Genomic DNA, 23395 nt, shown 5'->3' with positions numbered 1-23395 from the left:
AAATTTGTAAGACAAATTTGTTAGAAACAAAGGTGACTGCAGCTTTGGCACAAAATATGTTACTGCGTCAGATACTCTAACAGACAAAAAGATTCATAAAGTTGTTTTTTAGACCTGTTTCAGAGCCAAATAAAGCCAAATAGACAGACTGAGTGGTGGATTTTCAAAGATTGGCTTGCAATTCAAGGAGAATATTTGACAGAGGAAAAAAAAATTAAAACTGGGCGTTGACTTTGGAAGTTGGTGAAAATGGTCAAGGTCACTGGATTAACTCAAAACAGTTAAAATATGTAAAAACACTTAAGTAGCTTTGCAAAATGAGAAGGCCATTACTTTCAGTTTATAGAAGAATCTGTAACAGCATGAATGAAGTACCCTTTTTTGTAGCATCATATTCTAGAGCATGCAGGATTTAGAAACTTCCTGAACCAGGCTTTATTTCAGAGCTATAGTGCTAAATATCCATCATTGTCACACTCACCTGTCTGTACATCTCATACTTTTTGACAGTAAGAGGCTTGGTGATCAGAAGGGCCTCTGGCAATCGATTTCACAATTGGATGTTGTGTTTTGTGAAAAGCAACTTGTTGCTATTTCAGGCCTATTGTCTTGTTTTATTAAATGGTTATGTGTGTAATTATCATTGACACCAAACTAGAACCCCAAATGATCTTTGAGTGTTACTCTAACATAGGAATTCTTGGCCTTGGACAGTCTTCTGCAGGATTTAATCCTTTAGTCTGGCCTCTTATATTTGCTGAGTTTTTTTGAGCCTTGCTTTGAAAATTTAGGCTTTTAGTTTTAGGATGATGGAACATCTTCCTGTGAAGGAAGTAAGTTTTAACTTTAACTTACTTTTAAGCAACATTTTCAGTGCAGAAATAAGTTTGCTAACAGTTGCTAACTCTCTTAAATCCTTTGCAAAGCACTGTGCTTTGAGTTATTCCAGGCATCTTATTTTCCAATCTTCACATTTAGAAAGAATAATGGAAAGTTTTTTCTTTAATATAGTTTGTAATCTGACCAAATTTCCATCTCTGACTCCCTCAGATTGTGGGGCCCAGTTTGTGAAGCAATAGCAGTACACAGGACCGATTCCTTTAGTCTTTCCTCAGAGAAGGACCTCAGGAGTACAGACTGGGAAAAGATATCTACCTGTGACTGGGTCTTTGGGTTCATGAGTGGCTTTTCTTTAGTTTTGTCACCACACTTGGCAGTATGGGTTTTTAGGCAAAGTCTTTTACTTACACTGAGAGTCTACATCAAAGTTACTTAGAGATTCTTTATGATGACTATTGGACAGTAGAATTTTCTTAAGAGCTGTTTGAGTGTTATTCTCTTGTGTAGTAATGTAAAATATGTTAAACTTTAGACTACACCGATGTGTAGAGCTGGGAGGAGCATCGGGATTATTCTTTTACACTTGCATTAGGGTTAAGTACAGCTAGATGACTGCTTAGCTGATTTTCACCTAAAACTCTCAGAGCTCTCTAACAGCAGGAACCAGAGTTTTCCTAGATATGCCACCTGAGTGCTTAGTTATTCTTTCAAGCTTGGCTTCCCTAGTGTCTAATTTAAGTCTTTAGTATGTGTAATCAATATACTCCAGTCTTAGTCACAGCTCCCTGTGGACATTTTGAGATACTTGCACTCCTTACTTCTAGTCCTCTCTCTTTAATAGGGATAAGGATAACTGTTCAGCCTTTCTTATAGATTAAGTATTTCAGTCTTCCTGCAATCCTCTGGAATCTCTTCCATTTGTGTACTTTACAGTTCATTGCCAGAGATCATACAATATTTCAGCAGGAGTATTCATCAGCACCAAGTAGAGCAGAATAATTATCCCCTCTATATTACAGAGATACTGTGTCACAAATAGTCCGTGTAAATAGCAGTTTTGGAAGCATCCACTCCTAGGAGTTGTTCTCAGCACCACTTCTAGTTATTCTGCTACTGTCACCTCTTTCCTCCTTGCCTAACAAAAACTTTCATCACAGTACCTTTCTGTATTGCTTACCTTTTACCAGCTTGAAATCTTCTTTCTTGTACTGAACTCATTTGTCAAAGAGTCAGTTTTGCAGAGCCACCCTTTTCTTCAGAGACTGCAGAGGAAAAGAAAATGCTCATTTTCTCTGAATTTCAAGAAGCCCAAGTGCCCTATGAGGTGGCCCTGGGCTGATGAGACTGCCCAGGTGTAGTGATTCTAGGCTGAGTGTTCCCACTCAGCTTTTGGCTGCCTGCTGGTGCAGACTGCTGTAGTCTGTAGTAGATACCTTCAGTCGGTCTTCTCACTTATTTATACTAATTGCATGGTTGCTGTAAACCCCTGAAAAGAATCTAGGCATTTATTCCACAGAAAGCATACTTACCATCTCTGTATTTGATTACACCTTCCTAAGTGTAGTTATTTTCATTTTGTTAGCTTCTCGGTTTTGAATCTGGCCCTTCAAAGTGTATGCCTTCCCCAAAAGTAAACTGTGAATTATAGAAATCTTTGTTACTTTATCATCCAGGCAGATAATGAAGCTGTCAAATGAGATTTCATTAATGATTGGCCCTGCATGACCTCAGCTGGGGTATCCTCTAAGTTTTTTTGCAAACTGCTGGTAACTTAATACTGTTTCAGAGGATGGTGCCCTCCATTTCCCAGTAATTACATCTAGACTGTGCTTCCCTTGTTTGTGAGAGGAAACAATGCTGTGGATGAGGGGACATCACAAACATTGCAGTTTAAAATATGAAGCATTCTCAGAATGCTGCTTAATGAGTGATGTCATTTTAATAAAGGGCTAATGCAGTTGTTTGAGTCAAATTCCTGAACCTACTCCATGGTTTGGAAATATTCATTGTCTTGTGCATCTACCTGTGCATCTTCTCTTCTGGAATACAGAATCCGAATTGCTGCATCCATGTTACAGCAGAAGAGTGAACTCAGTACACAATATTTAGCTTTAGCTCTTTTTCATATTAGGGCCATTTAATTTTTAGCAAAACATTCCTGATACTGACATTACTGGAGGAATCTGCCTTTCCTTGTAAATCAGATCTCAGGACCTGATGGCACATCTGCCAATAGTTACAAACATCTACATTTACACTTTAGCAGGATTTGATCAACAATTCTTAGTACATTAATATTTGTTCTCAAGTAAATTGGTAGTGATGTGATGTCATAAGCAGCTTGTATGTTATCCATTTTAGTCAATAGAATTTTAGTACACAAAGGAGCTGGAGTTGACCAATAGCTGTCCTTATCCTGTCCCATTTTTATCCAGATTTTGCAGCTGTAACTCTTTAGGAGTATCCTTTCACTACAAATATGTATCTATTCATATAGGTTGTGTGAATGTAACTTCTACTCAGAAGTGTAGACAGCAGCATTTGAGACCAACATACAAAAACTAGGAAACATTAGGATTAAACATATCTATAAAATCTCACTTTTTTACCCATGTGTGATACGATTTTTAATTACAGGAATATGCATTTACAAGTGGATGTTGCCCACAGAACAAAGCTATTCATTCGTGGTTTAATTTGGGGTGCAAATTTTATTGCACATCATAGAAATCCTGCTTAATAGTTACCAATATACATAGGTACATATGAGGCTTGGGGTGACTAGCTGCAGCATATGAAAGCTCATGAAGAATTTTAGTTTTGCATAGTATACTTTTTTTATTGTAATGGATATTATTACCATTTTAGCTCTTTTTAAAGCTAGGAAGCTGGAACCTAGAAATGTCAGTGATTCTTGGGACTTCTCTTGATTCTTATTCTTTTTCTTCCTTTTTATAAGTATGTCATGCCTCTTGTCAGCCATCACACACTGGAACATCTTCGGTTTTGTTTTAATTTACGCTCTAAAATCAGCCCTGAAGTAAAAGTAATTGTCAAAGTAAACCTAGATAAGCTGCTTTTCAGTTCTCTCGCTGCCTGTCCCCCTCTCCCCCTCCCTCGTGCCTGTGTACCACCGAGAAGCTTGTAGCCTGCTTTGTTGCCAGTGCTTCAAAGCTGAAGGCAGCTTTTACTGTGAAATAGAATAGAGATTTTGCAAGTACAAACAGAGAGTTTTGAGACTGACTCGTGCACCACTTCTCTTCTGAAATATGGGGTGTTGAAAACAATGCTGAGGCAACCCTAAGAAAGGGTTCACTCCTTGCTGCTGTTCCAGTCTGTTTGCCATCTGGCCACGCTGCTCTGCCTGCTTGGCTCTGGTGTATGATCCCAGGGATAAATGGTGCTCTTCATTTGTGGCTAATCGGACTAGAATGCCAGCAGCTCTTGACATCAACGAAAGTAACCACTGAATGCTCAATCATTTCCACGTGATGTTATTCCCCAAAGGGCTTATCATAAAGCACTGTCTTGAATACAAGTATTCTAAATTATAGCTCAGTACTGGTACAGTAAGTACCAGTACTTTTCTCTCCCTCTCCTTCCTTAACAATGAATGAGATTTTTGCTGACATCTGCACATATTCTTTCTTTCCATTTAACACCAGACTCTTGCATGCTAAAATTCTCTCTATTCTCTAATTCTAGGCCTTCGTGTACCTACCTGGCCTCACATTGAGAGTTATCTCATTATTTCCTTCCCTTTCCCTTTATTGTAGATCAAGGAGTAAAACGTTCTAAAGGGAATCATCTTTGCCTGCTTCTCCATTCTTTCATATTTCTGCTCATTTTCCTCAATTCCTGAAGAATCTGAGTGCTCATTTTCTCCTTGAGTTGTAAGACTTTGTCTTACACTTTCTAAGCGCTTTTTTCAACAAAATAGAGCATCATTACAGAAATCCTCTGGACTCACTCCTGTTATCCCAAATCACTGTGCCACTGTTTAAATCAAGTTCTGATGTGCATACCTGTCTTTAAGAACAAGAATTGTTTCTTCAATTTTAAGATAAAACCTAAAACCTCCGTTATGCACTGATGCAAGGTGCTGGAACAGGTTTCTCCCCACTTGCCTGCCCTCCCTGCAGACATGAAGATTTGATGAGCTGGACACAGGGATTTCTTGCAGTAGCTCCATTTTTAGGTGATACAGAAGGACAAGGGGAGAGCTTCTTCCAGAATTTTAGAAACAATAAAAAAGTCATTTTGCTATGTTTTTTTCTGAATATACATGGCCAGTTATGTATAAAGAAACAAAATTGGCTAAAAAGAATACTTTGAAATGTGAAACTAGAAAAAGTTGCTCTTGTTACTAATTAAGAGCTATCGACTTTTCAGATCCAGGTCTTACATCTTCTCTTTTCTTTCTGTTTCAGCACAGGTCTTGTGGCCATAAAAATTTGTGCTTTTTAGATTATGATAGCTACCCTAGTAAAAATTGTTTGTGATCACTGAAAATCTGGGCTGTCAGTAGAATAATCAAGCCAGGGCTTTTAAAAAGTCAATCTAAATCTGGTTGATAAAGGAAAGTCACTGTTGCAGCATTGGTACATAGAATGGCCAATGTGTCTTTTTCTCTAAGTTTCCCTGGGAGAAGAGCCTGACCTAAATGATTACTATTCAAGTAGTTGGATCAATATGTTTAAATACTTAGGGGTCATATGGACAAGTGTGAGACATCAGATGTCACTACAGATATCTGTCTCCAGTCAGCTCGTTGTGCTTCTATGTGTCTGTAGCAGTTTGGACTGAGACTCTCTAATACATAATCTGTATATGGAAATAAATCTTTTATATTTAAATTATGTAATATGAATATTTTATGTTTTAAAATGCCACGTTAAATTATTTAAAAGTTCACAATACCCACTGTTTTGAATGATATTTTAAAATTACTTGTGTAGTGTTGATTTGTATGTCAGCAGCCAAAGGAGGTGATACTCTGTCTCCAGACTGATCTGTCACACTGCACTGCTCTGGTTCACTATGTCATCTTGTCTGTTAGTATCTACAGATGAAAATGGAATCTACTCTTTGGAGTGGCTATAACATTAATGACAAGCAAAGATTAATTTTGATTCAGTTTAAGATTCATTGTGTCTGGATGCAGGGGGTAATGCTCTTACATCCATGATTTTTTGATCCAACATAGCTATAAGCTCCTGCTGATTCCTGAATCAATTCCACTCACTTACTTTGCCTTTGAAAACATTTTTGCTGCACCTTGGCTATTTTTGCACATTTGTATGCAGACATATTTGCCCTTTGTTGTGTTATGCTCAGTTATGCTCAATTGATTGCTACATTTCTTTTTATTTCTAGCTCTACCAGAATCTATTCTCATGCAGTTAAAAATGTAGAAAGTGTCACTTGATGGGAGCTGTTACAAAAGGACTTTCTCAGCAGTCAATATTGGTATTAGCACAACACTGCTTACTCAAACAGCTAAAAATGATTTACCAACCTGGTGAAGGTGACACAAGCAACATCCCTGAAGACCTTTGCTATTTATGTTTCTTTTATTGTGCTGCCTAAGCACTCCTAGGCAGTGATTCCTTAACAGTCTGAGTTAGATTATTTAGTAAATAGCTAAGTATGATGTGTGGTTTTGCTGTGACACAGGTCTGCTTTTCTATATGTGAGCAGGAAGGGAGTATTTATTTCACTCTCAATAGTTCTCTGTTGCAGTGGTCCTCAGTTTCTGAATAACTTCCCAAATGTTCTGATTTGCAAATTTGGGTCATTCTCAATTTAAGTTAATACAGCCTTCAGGACACAAAATATTCACAGTAGTTGTATTTCTTTTCTGCATCTGTTGGTCACCTTGTTTTTCATTAGAAAAATACTTGTTACAAGGTTCTGTATTCATCATGAGAAAAATTGGAAATCAATGATAAAGTTTCTATACACAGTCACATAATGACTTTTGAAACAGCATTGAGTGGGCAGTCTGGTATGGGAAGTAAAATTCAGATACTCTACGTTCTTTTTTTTGTAAGCTTATTGAAGACTTCAGACTGAACTGCCTATAAAATTGTGTGCCTCCCCTGAGGTATGCTGAGACTAACACAACCCCATGCTATGAAGTAGCTACTGTGAAGAAAATTATCTCAGCCAAAACAAGCCCAGCAGTTTAAATTGGTTATTGTTAATTTCTTTATTCTCCTTAACTTCTAGTCTTGTTCTGTAAGTACCCTTTACAAAATTCAAAATTCAGCTGTCAATGGAAAAAGGAGTTTCCAGCAGTAAAAGCCTGATTGACCATGGGAGTGTATTACCTTGGAGAAGTCTGAAGGAAGACATCAGCTTTAGTATATAAGATGATGACAAGTAGAACTCTGACAGTGCAGAATATAGTGTATTTTAATAAAGATATTCTAGTAAATGTGTTAATGCTGGAAGTACCTGGTGAAGTGAACACAGTCCGATGGAAGACTTTTAATGGTGTGAAGGGCCTCCTAGTGGGGACTCTAGCTATATAAGTGTTCAGCTAAATGAAAACAAAATAAAATGAGAAAATCCAGAAATGAAGGAGGAATGCATTTAGACTCCTGACTGGTTTGTTCTTTACACAGGATGTATTAAACTAATGAGTATCTGTCCTCTCTGTTAGATCTATAAGGTTAAACATGCAGTGGTATGTTAACCATTTGGGGAGTTACAAATAAACAAAAAAAAGCATATGAACATCAGTAAAGAAGTTACTGGGATTTGTACCATTAACTAATTTTTCTCTCAAAATTTTATCTTAATACTGGATTATTTAGAAATGATCTTCAAAGATGCAAGAACATATTTGCACCACTTTCTTCATAATTAATAAGAAGAAAATACAGTTTTAATCTTTTAAATATACATCTGAAATAAGTGAATAAGTGTTATCTATGATACAAAACTCAAAGGCTGTCTGGAAAACAAATCCAATTATGGTTTAAGCACTTGAGAAAGAGAAATCTGATTTAATTACTCCTTTCAAATGAAAATTACATCTTTCAACTTTCTATTATTAAAACTCGACATTTATTTTTATCACTCTAAAAAAAGAACAAGCTTGGAAGAGAAGCTCCCTTCATAGAATTCACACTCATATCTTTGGTTCTTAATACTCAAGCCAAAAATTGGAGTCCTTAAACAAAATTCTGATTGTCTAGAAAACATGCCAGAAAAAATGCTTTGAGATAGATAGTATTTGTGTTTTTCAGATATGGGATTAGAAAGACCAAAATGGGCATGATTTTTATTTCATTGTCTTTAGAAAAAGGTCACCATTATTGCTGAACATGCATAAAAATAACAGCAGGCTTTACTTAATGCAGTGAAAATATGCTATTATGACATTTAAAAAGTCACAGTTTCATTTTATTTAAGGGTTCTGGAGCTGGTTTAGGAGTGCACACAGATTTACACATAGCTTTGCATTTTCAGGACAACTAAATACAGGCTCATTGCTCTTGCTGCTGCTCAGATGAGATCTGCCCAGTGCTCAGAGAAAGGGCTAAAGCACAGATAAGGGGTGAGACATAAGGTTTTACCCTTTGCAAATAAGATTCAGATGTTTGCTCAAATCCCATTTGCCTCCTTGGAACAGCAGTGCTTCCTGTGAATACATTTGGCTTAGTTCCTGAATATAAAATCAAGTTTGATAACCACTTACCCTATGGGTACATTTCTCAGGAAATTAAACTGGAATCTTAAAAACTTCATACATCTATATTAAAGCCCGAGAGTGGCAGATAGTCATTTCACAGAAGAAACTTGAAAGTATTTTCAGATTTAGTTGTGTATCATCCTAATAGAAGAAATTAATTTCTTGCTGGGAAGAATTGTAAAAGAGGCCATAGAAGGGTGAGAGGAAATTTAGTTTATATTAAATTGAGATAACTTAAAAAAACATTTTTAAAAATAAAATGCAATCAAAGATCTCTGTAGATAAGTAAAAGGAAAATGAGTTCTACTCTCACCTTAAAACCTGTCAAACACATACTGCTTGTCCAAGAGATTATCACCCAATTAATCCTACTGTTTTTGCTGGGAAGTATGAAATATCGTGAAGATATTTGTGAAGACTAATAGCCTTAGTTAGATAAAGTGCCCTTTTTCTAGTGTTTAAACAATTTAAAGTCTATTACATCCTCATCAGACACTGACTTCTTTTGGCCAATGATTTTAAAGATATCTTAGTTTTAACATAAAACACAGATGGCTGGAAGGACTGAGCAAAGGGAAAATTAACAATGAGAAACAGAAGTAAATTGGAACAATGGAAAGGAAGAGAGAAAGAATATTTGTGTGAAAGAACTACTTGTGAACTATTCAGCAGAGGGTCTTGTCTCCAGATAGGATCAGACACACATTTCTATTGACAAGTATCATGTAGGTGAGCTTTGACATGTGAGACCTCAATATATATATTGTGGTTGTGCCCTATAATGTAAATATTCTTGGATTACTTCAAATACTATTACTAAGTAGTAGTATCTTCTTCAGATGGCCATTTCTGGTTTCACTTGTCAGTTTACCTTTTGAAGATTTATCTAAATTAAATTTATTTTGTGTGTTTTTTTTTTAATTGGGCCTTTCTGCTGCTTACTACCTAAATCAGAAAATAGAGTATAAGCATTACTAGAAACTCTTCCAATTTTAAGGGAAGTGTTTCATAAGGGCAGGCTGCTAGAGAAGGGTGCTAGATACTTAGAAATGTGAATATCATTACTGACTTGGTGAACACAAGTGCCTAGGATAAAAAGTGAATTTCTAACTGCATATTTTGAATTTCAATCAATAATGCCGAAGGCTTTTTCTGCTTGAAATACTTCTGTGTTTATAGTGTAGGTAATTATCACATTAGAAGAATAGTTAATTATTATTTCTTTTGAAAGCATTAGGATGACAACGTTGTGAAATTTATGTATTTTCCAAGAGTATTGGTTTTATTTTGTTGGTGATTTGAAATACGTGCAAAAATTATAGATGGGGTGATATTAGCAAAAGGATGTCAATTCCCTTGCCAGTCCAGTGCAGATAACAGGGTCACTCACGGCTTTTTGAAGTTATTCTGTGTGACTCACCCAGTTTTCAAAGCATAGAAAGCTATTTCAGCCAAATCATGAAGATAATATGATGGTTTATTAGCATTTGAACCATAAAAGGCCTTTTAATATTTTGTTGAGCTGCACGTGGTATTATTTAAATTGTAAAGCAAAGCAAGAGGTATGTTACATAGGATTGTGGTTATGATTATTTTTACCAGTAATTTTATAACTGTGTCCTTTGCCTGTATAGGGAGTTGGTGTCTCAGTCCATGGACATTTTCGAGTTGCTACAGAAAAGACTCTTTTTGCTATGCCAGAAACAGCAATAGGTAAGTGATTTAACAAATTATCACATGTTCATGTGTTTAAGGTTTCACTGTTTGTGTAATCAGGATGAAATGTCTTTGACTGAATGCTTTGATGGTAGGGAAAGAATTCTTAAAGGGAATTGGAGACAGCCATATATGGAAAGTATTTTCTGTTAAGTTACCAGAAACTTACCTGTGTTCTGGAAGTTGATCATTGAGACTTTGAACTGTATAGACTGACACAAAGGCTGTCAAGATAAAACATTTTTAAAAATAAGTAATTCTTGATACAGGTGGGGGCAGATAAAGTCTGAAACTCCCAGTGCAGGTACACCAGCTTTACCTTGGGAACTCAGTATGAATCAAACTGGGTGTACTACAAGCTTCTCTGCAATGCTAATGAGACAGATTTTGGAATTCCAGCTTTTCTTGTAGATTATGAATGTAGACCCATTACAATTGTACAGAGATTGTGCCTAGGCAAGATCACAGTATCTTCAGTGCCACCTTTTTTTTGTTTTAATCAGCAACACGTACCTTGTGTTTTCTGATGTTTGATCCAACAGTTTCTTTGTCAATTCTGAGAGGTACAAAAAAAGAAATGTATCCCAGAGCTAAGCTACATAAAGATACAGGTATTCTTCTTATACACGAGAAAACTGAGTCAGATTAAAGGGAATTCTCCTGATACAACTGTCAAGCACAATAAAACATAATAAACCACCCAAATACAAGCAAGCTTGTTACCATTTTAATTCCTGAAAATAATATTAGCCCTTTTTTGAACTAAATATCGGTTCATTGGTGTATGAAATTATTCTAAATAATAAAAGTACCTTCACTTTCTTCTTCAGAAGGTAAAGATATAAGTAGTTTTATATTAACAAGAACTATGCACTTTACACAGTTTTCTTGTGTTGACTAGGAGTTATTTAAACAAAAATAGACTGTGAAGAATGTGAAAGAAAAGCTTAGAACTTGCTTAGGAAAAAAAGTAATTAAACTCCTTTTAGGATCACTTAGAAGTAAAACCACTGAAATCTGTTTGGATTTAAAGGCTTAGCTGTTTTGATCTCTGTGGGGTGTGTTTACAATGTCTAGCTCTCTAGATACTGTATTAATTGTTTTTTTTCATGTGCTCACTCATTTCAGTAAGCATGACACCTTTGCTGTGAAATGAAAACAAAGCAGTCATTCAGCTGCTCCATTTTCACAATTACTCTGCTTTTGTACACCACCATAAATAAAAGGATATAGGTAAATACGTCACTTAGCAAATAGAAACAAAAGGCAGTTCTAGACTGTAGAAGTTTGACATAGGTAAGATAAAGCACTGGAAATCAGCACAGAAGTAGGAAGGTGTGGAAAAACCACTGGTGGGGAGAACAAAGGATGAAAGTGTAAGGTGTGGGCTTTGAGGTGACTTTACACTAATAATGGATACTTTCTTGCATATCCCTGCTACGTTTTTAGCTTTCTAGAAATCAATACTAGAAAATTCCCAGCCCCCTCTGCCATACAAGGTAAGAATGTAGCAGCAGTGCCTTTCTTCTGCTTGGCAAATGCAGAGTTGCACCTTTGGGATTACAGCAGAGCATGTTGTACCTGTGTCAGAGCACAGGCTGCAAGCCAGCACTACAGGCCTGGGCAGCCCAGCAATAACACAGCTCTTCTCTTACTTCACTAGGAAATTGACCAATGATTGCTAAATGCTAACAAAAAACCAACAAAAATCAGGTATGGAATACATTAAGAGAACCCCAGCAGCCAAGAGAAATATTTGGGAAGCATTACTGAGAGAACTAAGAGCAATATGTAGAGCTTGGACAAGAGGAGTAAAATTATAAGAGAAAAAGGAAGACAGGAGCATCCAAAAGGATACAGTAGAAGCTATAGCAGACTATGCAACCAAGTAAGTTTAAAGTGGATTAGATAGACCTTCACTAATCCTGTTTGTAAATTCCTTAATTAAAGAAACCTTCATTCAATTTAGGTTTATTTGCCTCTTAAGCAACTTAAGCTAATCAACTTCACAGTTTACTCAGAACTGATTTCCTGTGTATGGCCAAGTGGAAGGGCACTATGGATCCCAATAGAAAGATGTTCTTCCTCTGGAAATGTGCTGGAGCATGGGGAGAGCAGTAGTCCAGCATCAGTATTGTTTTAACTACAGCAACAAAATAAAATTTTACTGCTGTTGTTGTTCTGGTGGATGGAGAGAGTAATATAATTGCCTTTTTGCTTTGGAGGGGATTTTTAGGATGGGTTTTACTTTTAAATGAGATTGGGTTTGTTGGGCTTTTTTTTTTTTTGCAGTAGAAGGATATCCAAGGAGAGACAGATTAATCGAAACATAAAACTAAATAAACTCTTGGCATCACTGTTATAGCTCTAGCTGAGAAGATAAAATGTAGAATAGACTATTTGAGAATGTGAGTACAGATGAAAAAGAAGGTAAGTGATGAATTGGATTTAATACAGCTTAGAGCTTTTAAAGGGTGTCAGCAGGCATTCAGCATTTCAGGAGAAGAGTTGTATGTCTCAGTAGCTAGGGGATGAGGAATAAATCAATTAATGACAGCACACAAATCAATAGGAATAGAATACTACAGCTGTAACTGATAAGAAATGACTCCTAAACCCAACCTTCTGATGTATTAGAAGCAGCAGAAGAAAAAGAAAACCAACAGGGAACCAGAGAAGAAACTGAGATGGGTTAGATATTAAGATTATTAAGAGAGAAACACTGAAGAGGAGCTGTCAGAAAGAAACCTCCCCTCATTCCATCCAAGGGGGAGGACTATTCAGAGACCACTAATATGCCATGTCTCAAAATACTTGGAATAGGGTCTTTCTATAATCCATACATTGACTCTTGTAAACAAAAGCAATTACTTGTGAGTGAAAAATTACCATCTTCTATCAGAACCCCATTTAAACTCCTTATGTACATCTGAATTTTCCCAGTTAATATCTCTTCTTTGGGCGTCTCATTTGTATTCTTTTTCATTTGTTTTCATGATTAATTTGATTCATTCTCTGAAAGTGAAAAAAAAATCCACCACACCTTTAATTTCTTTGAAAGACTCAGTTTCATTAATGCACCATTGGCATGATTTCAAGCTAGTAACTGGATTCTGCTTCTATGCATTCAGATTTCTGAAATCAATACAGCTAAGCTTAAGTTTTCTCAAGTTTAAGTACACTTAAAAAGATGTCTAAATTTATTTTTTTGCTGATCAATGTATATAACAGAAGGTTGATACTTTCCAATATAACTTCTAAGAGTATTTTAGATTGTAGTCAAAGATTTGAATTTTCAAAGAAATTACCCTAATCTGTAAAGATTTTAAAAAGTACATAAGACAGTTACAAAACTGGAGAGTTTAATATTTTTTTTCAAATTTTAGCTTAGTCACAGTCCTGTCAAAGAGCCAAGTACTAAGTCAGCATCTTGTGCCTCCACTTCAGGAAGACCCTGGCAATACTGTTGATCTGTTATTGAATTCTCAGCTCAAAAATTTGTTCAAACTAAGCTGTGCAAGAGGCACTTGATCAGTATTTTTTAAATCCTTATAAAAGATTCCAGTGAAAAATCAGTATCCAGTTTGAGCTTGCACAAATTATTTCACAGTTCATGGTGTCGCTTCTGTTTGTTTGCTGAGAAGATGCTTGATTTTTCAAGCACCTAAAATTGTCTCAAGTTGGTGGCAAATAGAACAAATATTCTTGTTTGGTATATATTTGTAAAGTATGTGCCAGTGGAAAGGATGAATTTTGGAACGTGTTCAAGAGTTTGCTTTTGGGAAGGGTTTTGTTGCCAGAAATGTCAAGCCAACTCAAGGAGAAATTTGGGCAAGGTTGCTGTGCCCAAAGGAAGATGAAAGTGAGACAAGAAAAAGTCCTGCTAGTGATGATAAGTACAAGTACTCCTCTCTTCACTTTTGTTTTGTGTTGTTTATTACAGGCCTTTTCCCTGATGTAGGTGGAGGCTATTTCTTGCCAAGGCTCTCAGGAAAGATTGGCTATTACCTCGGTCTCACAGGATGCAGGCTGAAAGGAAGAGATGTGCTGAGAGCTGGCATCGCTACGCATTTTGTAGAATCTGAAAAGGTAACGTGTGAACGGTGCTGGCCAGGGCACAGCCACAGCCACAGTGAGGGGTTTGGGGTTTTAGCACCCCAATACACTGTTACCAACATGGGTGGCTGCAGAGGTGCTCTTATATTAGCTGGCCATGCCCTGCAAACAGGGTTGGTGAGACACTCTCAAGCTGTCCTTCTAACACTTGCCAGCTGGTGACAGCTTTGCTTGAAGGAAGAAGCAAATGGTGCTGTTTTTACAATTCCACTGTTAGAAGGGCATGATCTGCTCAGCAGAATGAAGTTGCTTAAAAATTGTGCAGTTTAGACAACAGAGAAACTAGACAACAGTTTAGAAACTGAAGATTTATACAACTGCAAAGTTTACAGTGAAGGTAACATCCCATTAAAATGTTCTTTCCTTTCAGGCTGGTGCAGCCTGCCTTTACCTGCACTGCTCTGGGGGTGCTGCTTGGAAAGCAGTTCTTTGCTGGTCCAGCACTGATACATGAACTCTTGTATTGTTTGCTTTGTACTTCTTTAAGGTCTGTCAGAAAGTTGGAGAGGAAGAGGGAGTGTTTATATACATATGTTCTACTATTACCTTGATAATAACCCTAGTAGTAGGTTTTGTTTTACTTACTTGTAATTAAATCTTATTTTCAATAGCTACCTGCCTTGGAGAAAGACCTGATAGCACTGAAATCTCCTTCAAAAGAAAAAATTGCAGATTTATTGAACTCTTACCACATGAAGGTAATCAGAAATTACTGAAATCAAGCAAAATTTTTGAATATATATAGACATCCTTTTTTTATCCATGCTACTGATTATCTTTTTTAATGGTTGAAAATAGCGAGTTTCCAAACTCTTTGCACTCTGTCCATAATAGAGGTTAATTCCATAATTGTGTTAGCTCGATGTAACAGTGGGCAGGAAAATAAAAGGTTTTGCCTTTCCAATCAGTGGCTATTTTAATTCTTTTGATGTGCATTGCAATTCTCTTTCAAAAGACAGAAAACTTCTAGAGTCAAACCAGTATGCAGTGTTACTCAGTCAATTAATCTGCTGTTGTTCAGCTTCAAAATGTGCTGTGTCTACTCTTGTTATTTCTGTTTTGTAATTACTAAGTTCATAAAGAAGATTAATTGGAAAAATAAATAGGATAAGCTAATTTACATCATAGTACTGATTATTTTGACAAAACAGAACGCTATGAAGTAGTAGTGATTATATGTTGCAGTATCCTGGTTTACAAGATGACACTGAATGGAAAAGGAAACTGTGTATTTTTAGTTATCAGAGCTGAAATGCCAGGGAACCTTTTTCAGCTTCAGCTGCTGTTCCTGAAGCATCTGCTTATGTCCCAAACCCCTTAATGCCAGCAGATGTGAAACATTTGACAGCCACAGAAGGCTGATGGATCTATCACACACTTCGTATGTCTAAATAAAATTTTGTTAAATGACACAGAAAAGAGAAGGAAGAGAAATGTCTTTTTTTGTCATTAAAAAAGCCTAAAGAGAGGCCTGTATATTTTTAAAGAAAATTAAATATTTTCTTTTAAAAAAATCTGATTTTTGAGTAGATTTATCTACATTGACTTTTAGTGTATTGCACAGAAGTGTTTTGATAGAATAATCAGAATTACTTGTGTACAATATAACCACCCAGACAAAAACGCATTCATAGTAGCTCAGAGCAAGCACTGAAGTATGAGGCAACATCTTTAACATTCACAGGATTGTGACAAGTTCATATATACACACTGCAAAATTGTAATTCATGACAAATTTCACTGCTTTGTGAATCTTAAGTGTTCATTTATGATATTATATATTTCTGGAACACAAGTCACTGAGGTTTTTTTGGTACTGATACATTTTCCAGTCTAAAATAACCAAGTGAAATATGTATATGCTTTTTAAATAGTGCACAATTGATCAAGAAAAGAAGTTTTCTCTTGATGAACATATGGAGAAGATTAACAGGTATTCAGCAATCTTTCAAAAATTTTTATTCTCATGGGTGGAGAACATGAAGTTAAATCTAGTAACAGTATTTCACAGATAAAGTGAGAGAAATTACCTCCAAGTTTAAGTAACATTTTATCTTCAGGGAGCTTTATCTGAAGCTCATTAAATATTTCACTCATCAGTATGTTAAGTACTTGGGCAAAGTAGCCTTATTCATAGCCTATGGCACATTAAAATGAACATTTTCTGTGGATATTGGATGGGAATTTGTGAGAATAACTGTTCTGTTGAACAGGAAATGTTACCTAACACATTTACAGTACTCATTGGCTTAAGGCCATTTCTATGATAGCTTGGAACTTTTGTGTATCAGAAAGGGAAGGAGAAATAAGTGAGAGTGATAAGAAGGAGCTAAAACTCTGGAAAAAGAATGGCAATAACTACATTTAGAGATAAGAGATGCTGACACCAAACCAGTAGAATGGAGCTGATAGCTAAAGATTTGCTATGTTATAAAAATACAGCTAAGGCTCATAGTAGTAATTGAAGTTTATAGATAAATACCAGAGTTTGTTAGTAAGGTTTATAGAAACACTAGATTTGTAAAGGACAAGGAGATGCCTGAGTTCCTTGAAACGGAAGAACATGGAAGACATTGCTAAGAAAAGCCAAATCAGCTGCTTATGCTCTGTTTCTAGTGTCAGTGTTACTGACCCTTCAAAGCTAAGAGGGAGACTGAAGCAGCTTGTTAACTGATATTTTTTTCTTCTAGTATTTTTTCAGCAAATAGTATGGAAGAAATTGTTAAAAGATTGAAGCAAGATGGTTCTCCTTTTGCCATGAAGGAGCTAGAGGTAAAGTCTTCTATATAATTTTTGTTAGAGGCTTTAAGTGTGGCTTTATGGTTTCTTATCATAGGGTAGACTTCAGTTACCTTAGAGGGCTTTGGACTGAGAGCCTCAGGTTCTCACACATAGTCCTGAGGGATTTTCAGTAGTTCTTCTCACATAAGGGTATTCCTCTAAAATCACACAATGTGAGCACCATCATATATTGCATAAAACTGTAATTTTGTAAAAAACCAAACTCCCCTTTCTTTTCCCCTCCCCACAGTCAGGGGGTTGTTGGGAACAAGTGTTCCCTTTATAGTTTCTCAATTTATTGCCAAGCCTTGGAGTAAAACAGTGCTAGAACAGTGTTTTCGTTTTTCTTCCACTACAGATATCTCATTTGGGTAAACAGCAAAAAAATTATAATCACGAAGTATTTTTTCATCTTTCAAATGCATTTCTGAGTGTTGGATGTAGTCACTACTCAAAAAACATGCAGCAATGCTATACACATAATTCATACTTCAGCCTCAAAAGCAAGAGCCAACTTACATTCATTTATAAATAATGTGTGTATTTTCTTTTTTTCCTTTGAAGTATCTTTGTTCAGGTGCCTTGTAAAAGCTTGGTTTGGAGCTAGTGAAATATTCCAGCTGGATAGAACTGAAGCTTTTCTTCAACAAAAGGGTGGTTTTAACTTTAGTTACAGCTCACAGAAGAAATCCTCCTTTCATAGTAAAATAAAACATCCATCATCTCTGACTTTGATATGAGCAGAAGGAATTTTATAAAGTAGTATTCACATTAGGCACCCTGTCACTTTCTTTTAAAATTTTTAATTCAAAATGTAAGACATTGTCACTGGAACTATCAAACAGTTCTTGAGAAAGGAAGTTTTAAGGTTATCTTTGTGCCAACCAGTACATCTAGTACATTGCAAGAAGTTTAGCATATGTCTTATAAAAGCAAAATTGAATAAAAGGCAAAGCTGATTCTTTCCCCTGCTGTTCAAGTTTCATTAGATAAAGCCGTCAGATAAGTTGGTGCCAGAATAAAAATTTTACGTATTTGTGTTGTATTGATTAGGTTCAGTGGATGTTGAAAACAGCCAAGAATTATTTATTCTTTTTCCTTATTGTTTATGATAGTACATTTGTTTAACAGTTTTAATTCAGAACTTAAAACTAAGTCATTTATTGATGACTAAATTAGATAATCTACTTCAAAGTTATGATTTTGTGTAACCGATTTTTAAAATTCCTGAACAACAACAAAGAAAAGGCTATTTTGTTGCTACTTCAGTTCCCTTATCTCATGTCTCTAATAGGACTTCATAACAACTTTTTTCTTTCATGTGATTCATAAACGAACATCCTTGGAGTTGACCGGAATTTCAGAACAATTGTCTGTTCTGTTCAGGAGACAAGACTGTGTTAGTATGACTTGCTTCAGTCCATGCAGAAATTCGTGGGAAAGACCTCATGAAAGAAATCCCACATTTTCTAGCAGATGCAAGACTTTAGTGTGAACACTTAAATTTCAGACATGCTGTGCTGAGCAGTTGTGAAACCTTCCAGGTACAGGAACAACAGCAAATCCAACTGATAAATACCATATCAGCTGACTCAGTAACAGCAATGTCTATGCTTATTCTCATTGCTTATCCCTGTATTATTTATTATATGTATAAGTAAGTTTATGGAATAAGCCCTAACTGAAAATTTAATACAAATACCCTAATTTGGAGGTACCCCTTGATACATCCACCTTATACCTTGGATCAACAGATACTTTTTAGTGTTAATAAAATGAAACTCCTAGTTCTGCAATAATCCAAGTATGCTGTGAGACATGCTATCCCAAGTACCCTGTTCTCTTTGATCTACAGTACTCCTGCTTTTTACTTTCAAAACATGGCTGCTTGGCAGGCTGTCACATATCTGATACTAAAATATTGCATGAAGAATATAAAGTTGTATAAAATTCTACTTGAGAATGGTTTCATGATTTAAACCACATTTTGAACCCAGCTACAAACAGGTAGAAAGCTAGAGAACTAACACTTTGAACTCAGTAATTTTCAAACCTTTAACTTTGTAGTGCTACTTTGTTTTCAGGATTTACATGAGCCAAAACGTTTTAATCTGAGGGGCAGGTGTACCCTGTCTAGTGGGATGAAGTAAACATGTGGGGTCAAAACCTGGAAAGTGTCAGACACTTGACTTGGTTTTCACATAATGCTTTCTTAGAAGTTTTTGGCAGGACAGTGTACCTTCATGGTTTAAAATCCTTCACTGTTACTGAATGAGTGCCAATGTAGCCTGCAGGACATTGCAGACTAATGATTACAAGACACATTGTCCAGATCTACTGGTCAGGCTGGGATGCACAGAATAGCTCCTGAAACTTTAATGTGTGTGCAGCAGATGGGTGAGGTAGATTGCAGGAATGAATGAATGAAGCTTGGTAGTGTTGAATTCAAAGCAGCATTATGAAACTGTTAGCAGACCAGTGAGTGTAATGTTGTGTCCTTGGGCAGCTTTCCTGTGTAGCTTTGCATAGACACTCCTCATACATTATCAGAGTTCCTCCAGCACCATTGTTACCTGGTTGAACAAATGCATTGATAGCTCAGAAAGTAAGTGATGGGTGTCTTCATCTATTGCCTGGGGAGTGATGCACTGGACCTCTGGGAGGTTTGGGGTTTTTAAGTGAAAGAAAGTCACTATTCCCACTTCTACACTTGTAAGGGAATCCACTGCATCAATGTCACTTAATTCAGTCACCTTCTGTTAACATTTTATTGGTGTTTAGTCTACTGCAAATGCAGCTTAGAGCTTTTGGGATCATTGTGTCAAAAATCAAGATGGTTTGAAAGATACTGGAATAGATATCGTGTGCTTCTATGAAGACTTCTTTGCATTTGAGTACTCCCCACTCCAGCCTATCCTGTCTCTTTTTCAGGCTTGTTCCCTAGCACCAATCCCCTCCTCTTTGTACAGAGGATATATTAATAGCTACACTGGTGACTCATTTTTCTGCAATTACACCTACCCATTTTCCTGCCGTGTTCCTCTTCCTCCAGTTTGATTTATGTCAGTACCTCCTCCACCCTCAGCCTCATTGATATGCCAAGATAACCAGTCTAGGAGCTGCCTTAAGTGCTGTTTTCAGATCTTCCCCATTCCAATGCTTGCTTTGACCCAAACTTGCCATGACCATTTCTCCCCTGGAACCATCTGGCTATACCACACGCAGCATTTAACCTGGTCTGAGCAAAGACTTCCCTAATCTAAATTACAGAATATGAAACTCAAAGGAGGAAAGGTCCAGTTGAAAGGTAAGGCCAGCAAGAGCATCTTACAGGAAATAAGGGGTCCAGTTAAGAGCTGTCACCCATTTGGGACCTACAGAGTGATGTAGTTGGAGGTACAGCAAATTTCTTAATCTGATTAAAGGCAGAAGAGAGGCAAAGGCATTGTTGGAGAGCTTGACCAGAGCTCAGGAGCTGTTGGCACTTGGAACCAGTGTTGGCTCATTCTTGGCCAGTTTCTCTCTCAAGCACAGTGATTACATGCAAGTTACAGAATGAGAGAACCAGTGCTTTGAAGGCACAATTCCACAGACTCCTGCTTGCATAGCAATCACATTTTTCAGCTTAACTAGGCAAAATGGGTCACTGCTGTATCAGCTGGTGTCTGGAGGGATGAAGAGTAATTGGGAGCTAGAAAAAAAATGTTGCTGCTGATGACTGGAAACTTGCCATTTCAGGCTGTGGTAAGGAGCCTAATGTCTGCAATGAAAATAATGTAAAGAGGCAAATCTTACCATCTGCTGCTTTTTAATAATGGTAAAAATGTCCTAATTACCAGGAAATGTCTACTGTACCATGAATGATAGACATCTTTTATTTGGGTTTACAGAGAAAGGAGGATCGTGTTTAGAGGGAGAAAACAATGATAAGCAACCATAAGATTTAGCTCATTTTCCCCAAAACCCTATGAAGCTTTAAAGCTCAGTTCTTGTTCTTAACTAGGATTTTGTCTTTCTCCCTACTTTCCCCTACTGTTTTCTGGCATGCTGATCACCAAAGAATACTCCTGAGAGACAGATTTATAGCATCTGTTTGTGTGCTTTAAAAGAATCATATCTGTGGCACAATATTTACAGCCTGTACTTCTGTCAAAAGAAGTAAGGCAAGACCTCCAAGTTTCCTATCAGTGGAGTAATGTAGGGCTAAATTACTTCAGTATCTGTTGATCCCAGGCAAGAAGCCTGGATAAATATGTTTGGTTTATTGTAATATTTTCTTCCACAGTTTTCCTTGCATATCATTTGGTCTTTGCAAATGATTGTGAAGCAATGACTTGAAGTTTGTTGCCAATCTCTCTAGTATTATCTTATTCTATTATACCAAATAAAAATTAAATGCTAAGCAATACTAATATCACCTACAATATCAGGAAACTTAAGAATAATTCACACTATATATATGATATTCAAAAACAAAGTATAATTGCTTGTAACACTTGCCTTATCAAAAGGTTCTTTTTGATAATGTCTTTCAAACTGTATTAATTTCTCTGGCTAGTAGTCATTTGAGCTTAAATGACGGGACCTTAGGAGTTCTAGGTTTTCCACAAGTGATGGCACACATCCCAGAGATGCTGCTGATCAAAGCTTATGCAGCAAAGTTCACTTAATGTGACAGCTTGGTGAGAGGGATAGGTATCACAGAGGGAGCTCAGGGAGAAGAGAGCCATCGTTTACTTGACAAAGTTTAAAATGCACAAAAGACAGACTTGCAAATGTTTCCAAATTGAAGACAATAAAAATAATGTTAATGTCTTCCCCAGACTCTTAATAAGATGTCACCTACATCTTTAAAGCTGACTCTCAGACAGCTCAGAGAAGGAGCTTCCATGAGCTTACAGGAGGTCCTCCAGATGGAATACAGACTGAGCCAAGCCTGCATGGTAAGCACCAGCTGAGCCCCCTGTCCCTTTCCAGCCACAGAGGGGGAACAGTTTATCAGAGACTACAAATTGTATGTAGATTTCATCAAGACTTTATAGGTTTTAATTTCCAATATAATTTTTGTGTTTGTGAGGCTGTCACTTTTTTCTAGTTTCATGTTATCCTATGGAACACAAAGGACACTACATGAATGATGGTCAGATAGGAATGTAGAAGGGTTATGTTAAAGAAAACTATGAAAACATTAATATAGATAGTTTCATATTCAGATTGTAATTTTAAAACTGGTGTTCTTTAACAGGTTTTCTATTTAAATGGCTTAGTCCTCAGTGCCTCAGTTCCCAGCAGCAGGGTGCAAGTAGTTGTTTATCACTGCCTTTCAAGAGTATTGTCTATGAAAAATTTATCACAGCAAGAGATTTTAGTGCTATTTGTACTAAGTGCTGAGTACTTGGATAGCATATGAGAAAGTGACCCTCCCAGTGGAACAGAGCTGCTAACTGAATTACCTGAAGAAATACTTTACAGGGATCCCCATAGAATCCTTAGTATTAGTTTTGTCACATATTTTAAAATCAGGTTTTTATATGTCTGATTAAATGATTTGTGATGGTTAAAGTAAATACTTAAAGAAGTGAAAATCTGCCTAATTGTGATATGTTCTAATGCCTGACTAAAACTAGGATTGTGGCTCCATTACTAATGGAGCATGCTTAAGCATTTAAGTGTTACATTTACCTTTATTAAAAAAGAATTAGATATTTACAGGATTCCATTTAACTGAAAAGTGTTCCAAGTATGCAAAATACATCACAATTCCTGAAGACTGGCCTTTCTCTGAAGAATTTCTGCTACTACACACTTTAGCCCTATCATGTGAAGCTCTTTAGACAAAGATCTGAGGTGTTGCACAGAGAGAGCTTGGACTGTGGAATAGTGCCTGATCAGCTACAGGTCAACAGTCTGATTTTAAGAGATGTGGCTGCATTTAAGCAAGAAGATACAGAGCTTTTTAATAAGTAAAGACAAAGTAGGCCTGGAAAAGAACAGTCCAAGTGGGATTGAACTGAATCTTGAGAACTTGCATTTCAGGCAGAAGAGGGATAGGGAAAGATAGGATAAATAGAGTCTATTTTGTTACAGCTTTTTTTTCTAATCTTTCAGAAAGGCCATGACTTCTACGAAGGGGTTCGAGCAGGTAAATATCCACACCAGAAACACTCCTCGAGCTTAATATCACACAAATTCACAATTGTGGTGCTTCTTTGGAAATCACTACAAGTGCATGCAGCAGCA

The 23395-nt window shown here is 36.6% G+C and overlaps 1 protein-coding gene across 2 annotated transcripts in view; it reads left to right on the top strand.

Annotated features, from left to right (window-relative positions):
• Positions 1 to 23395, top strand: part of HIBCH (3-hydroxyisobutyryl-CoA hydrolase) — a 38303-nt gene that overhangs the window by 8127 nt on the left and 6781 nt on the right. For both annotated transcript variants that reach the window (XM_014880915.2, XM_014880916.2), the window contains exons 7-13: positions 10177 to 10255; positions 14202 to 14347; positions 14986 to 15072; positions 16249 to 16307; positions 17065 to 17146; positions 21979 to 22098; positions 23264 to 23297. In XM_014880915.2, coding sequence (XP_014736401.2) covers positions 10177 to 10255; positions 14202 to 14347; positions 14986 to 15072; positions 16249 to 16307; positions 17065 to 17146; positions 21979 to 22098; positions 23264 to 23297 — 607 coding nt within the window. The remainder of the gene's footprint in view (positions 1 to 10176; positions 10256 to 14201; positions 14348 to 14985; positions 15073 to 16248; positions 16308 to 17064; positions 17147 to 21978; positions 22099 to 23263; positions 23298 to 23395) is intronic.

This window comes from Sturnus vulgaris, chromosome 7, assembly GCF_052056855.1.
Source record: "Sturnus vulgaris isolate bStuVul1 chromosome 7, bStuVul1.hap1, whole genome shotgun sequence".
In the NCBI taxonomy this organism is placed as follows: domain Eukaryota; kingdom Metazoa; phylum Chordata; class Aves; order Passeriformes; family Sturnidae; genus Sturnus; species Sturnus vulgaris.
This window is presented reverse-complemented; position numbering and strand designations above follow the sequence as displayed.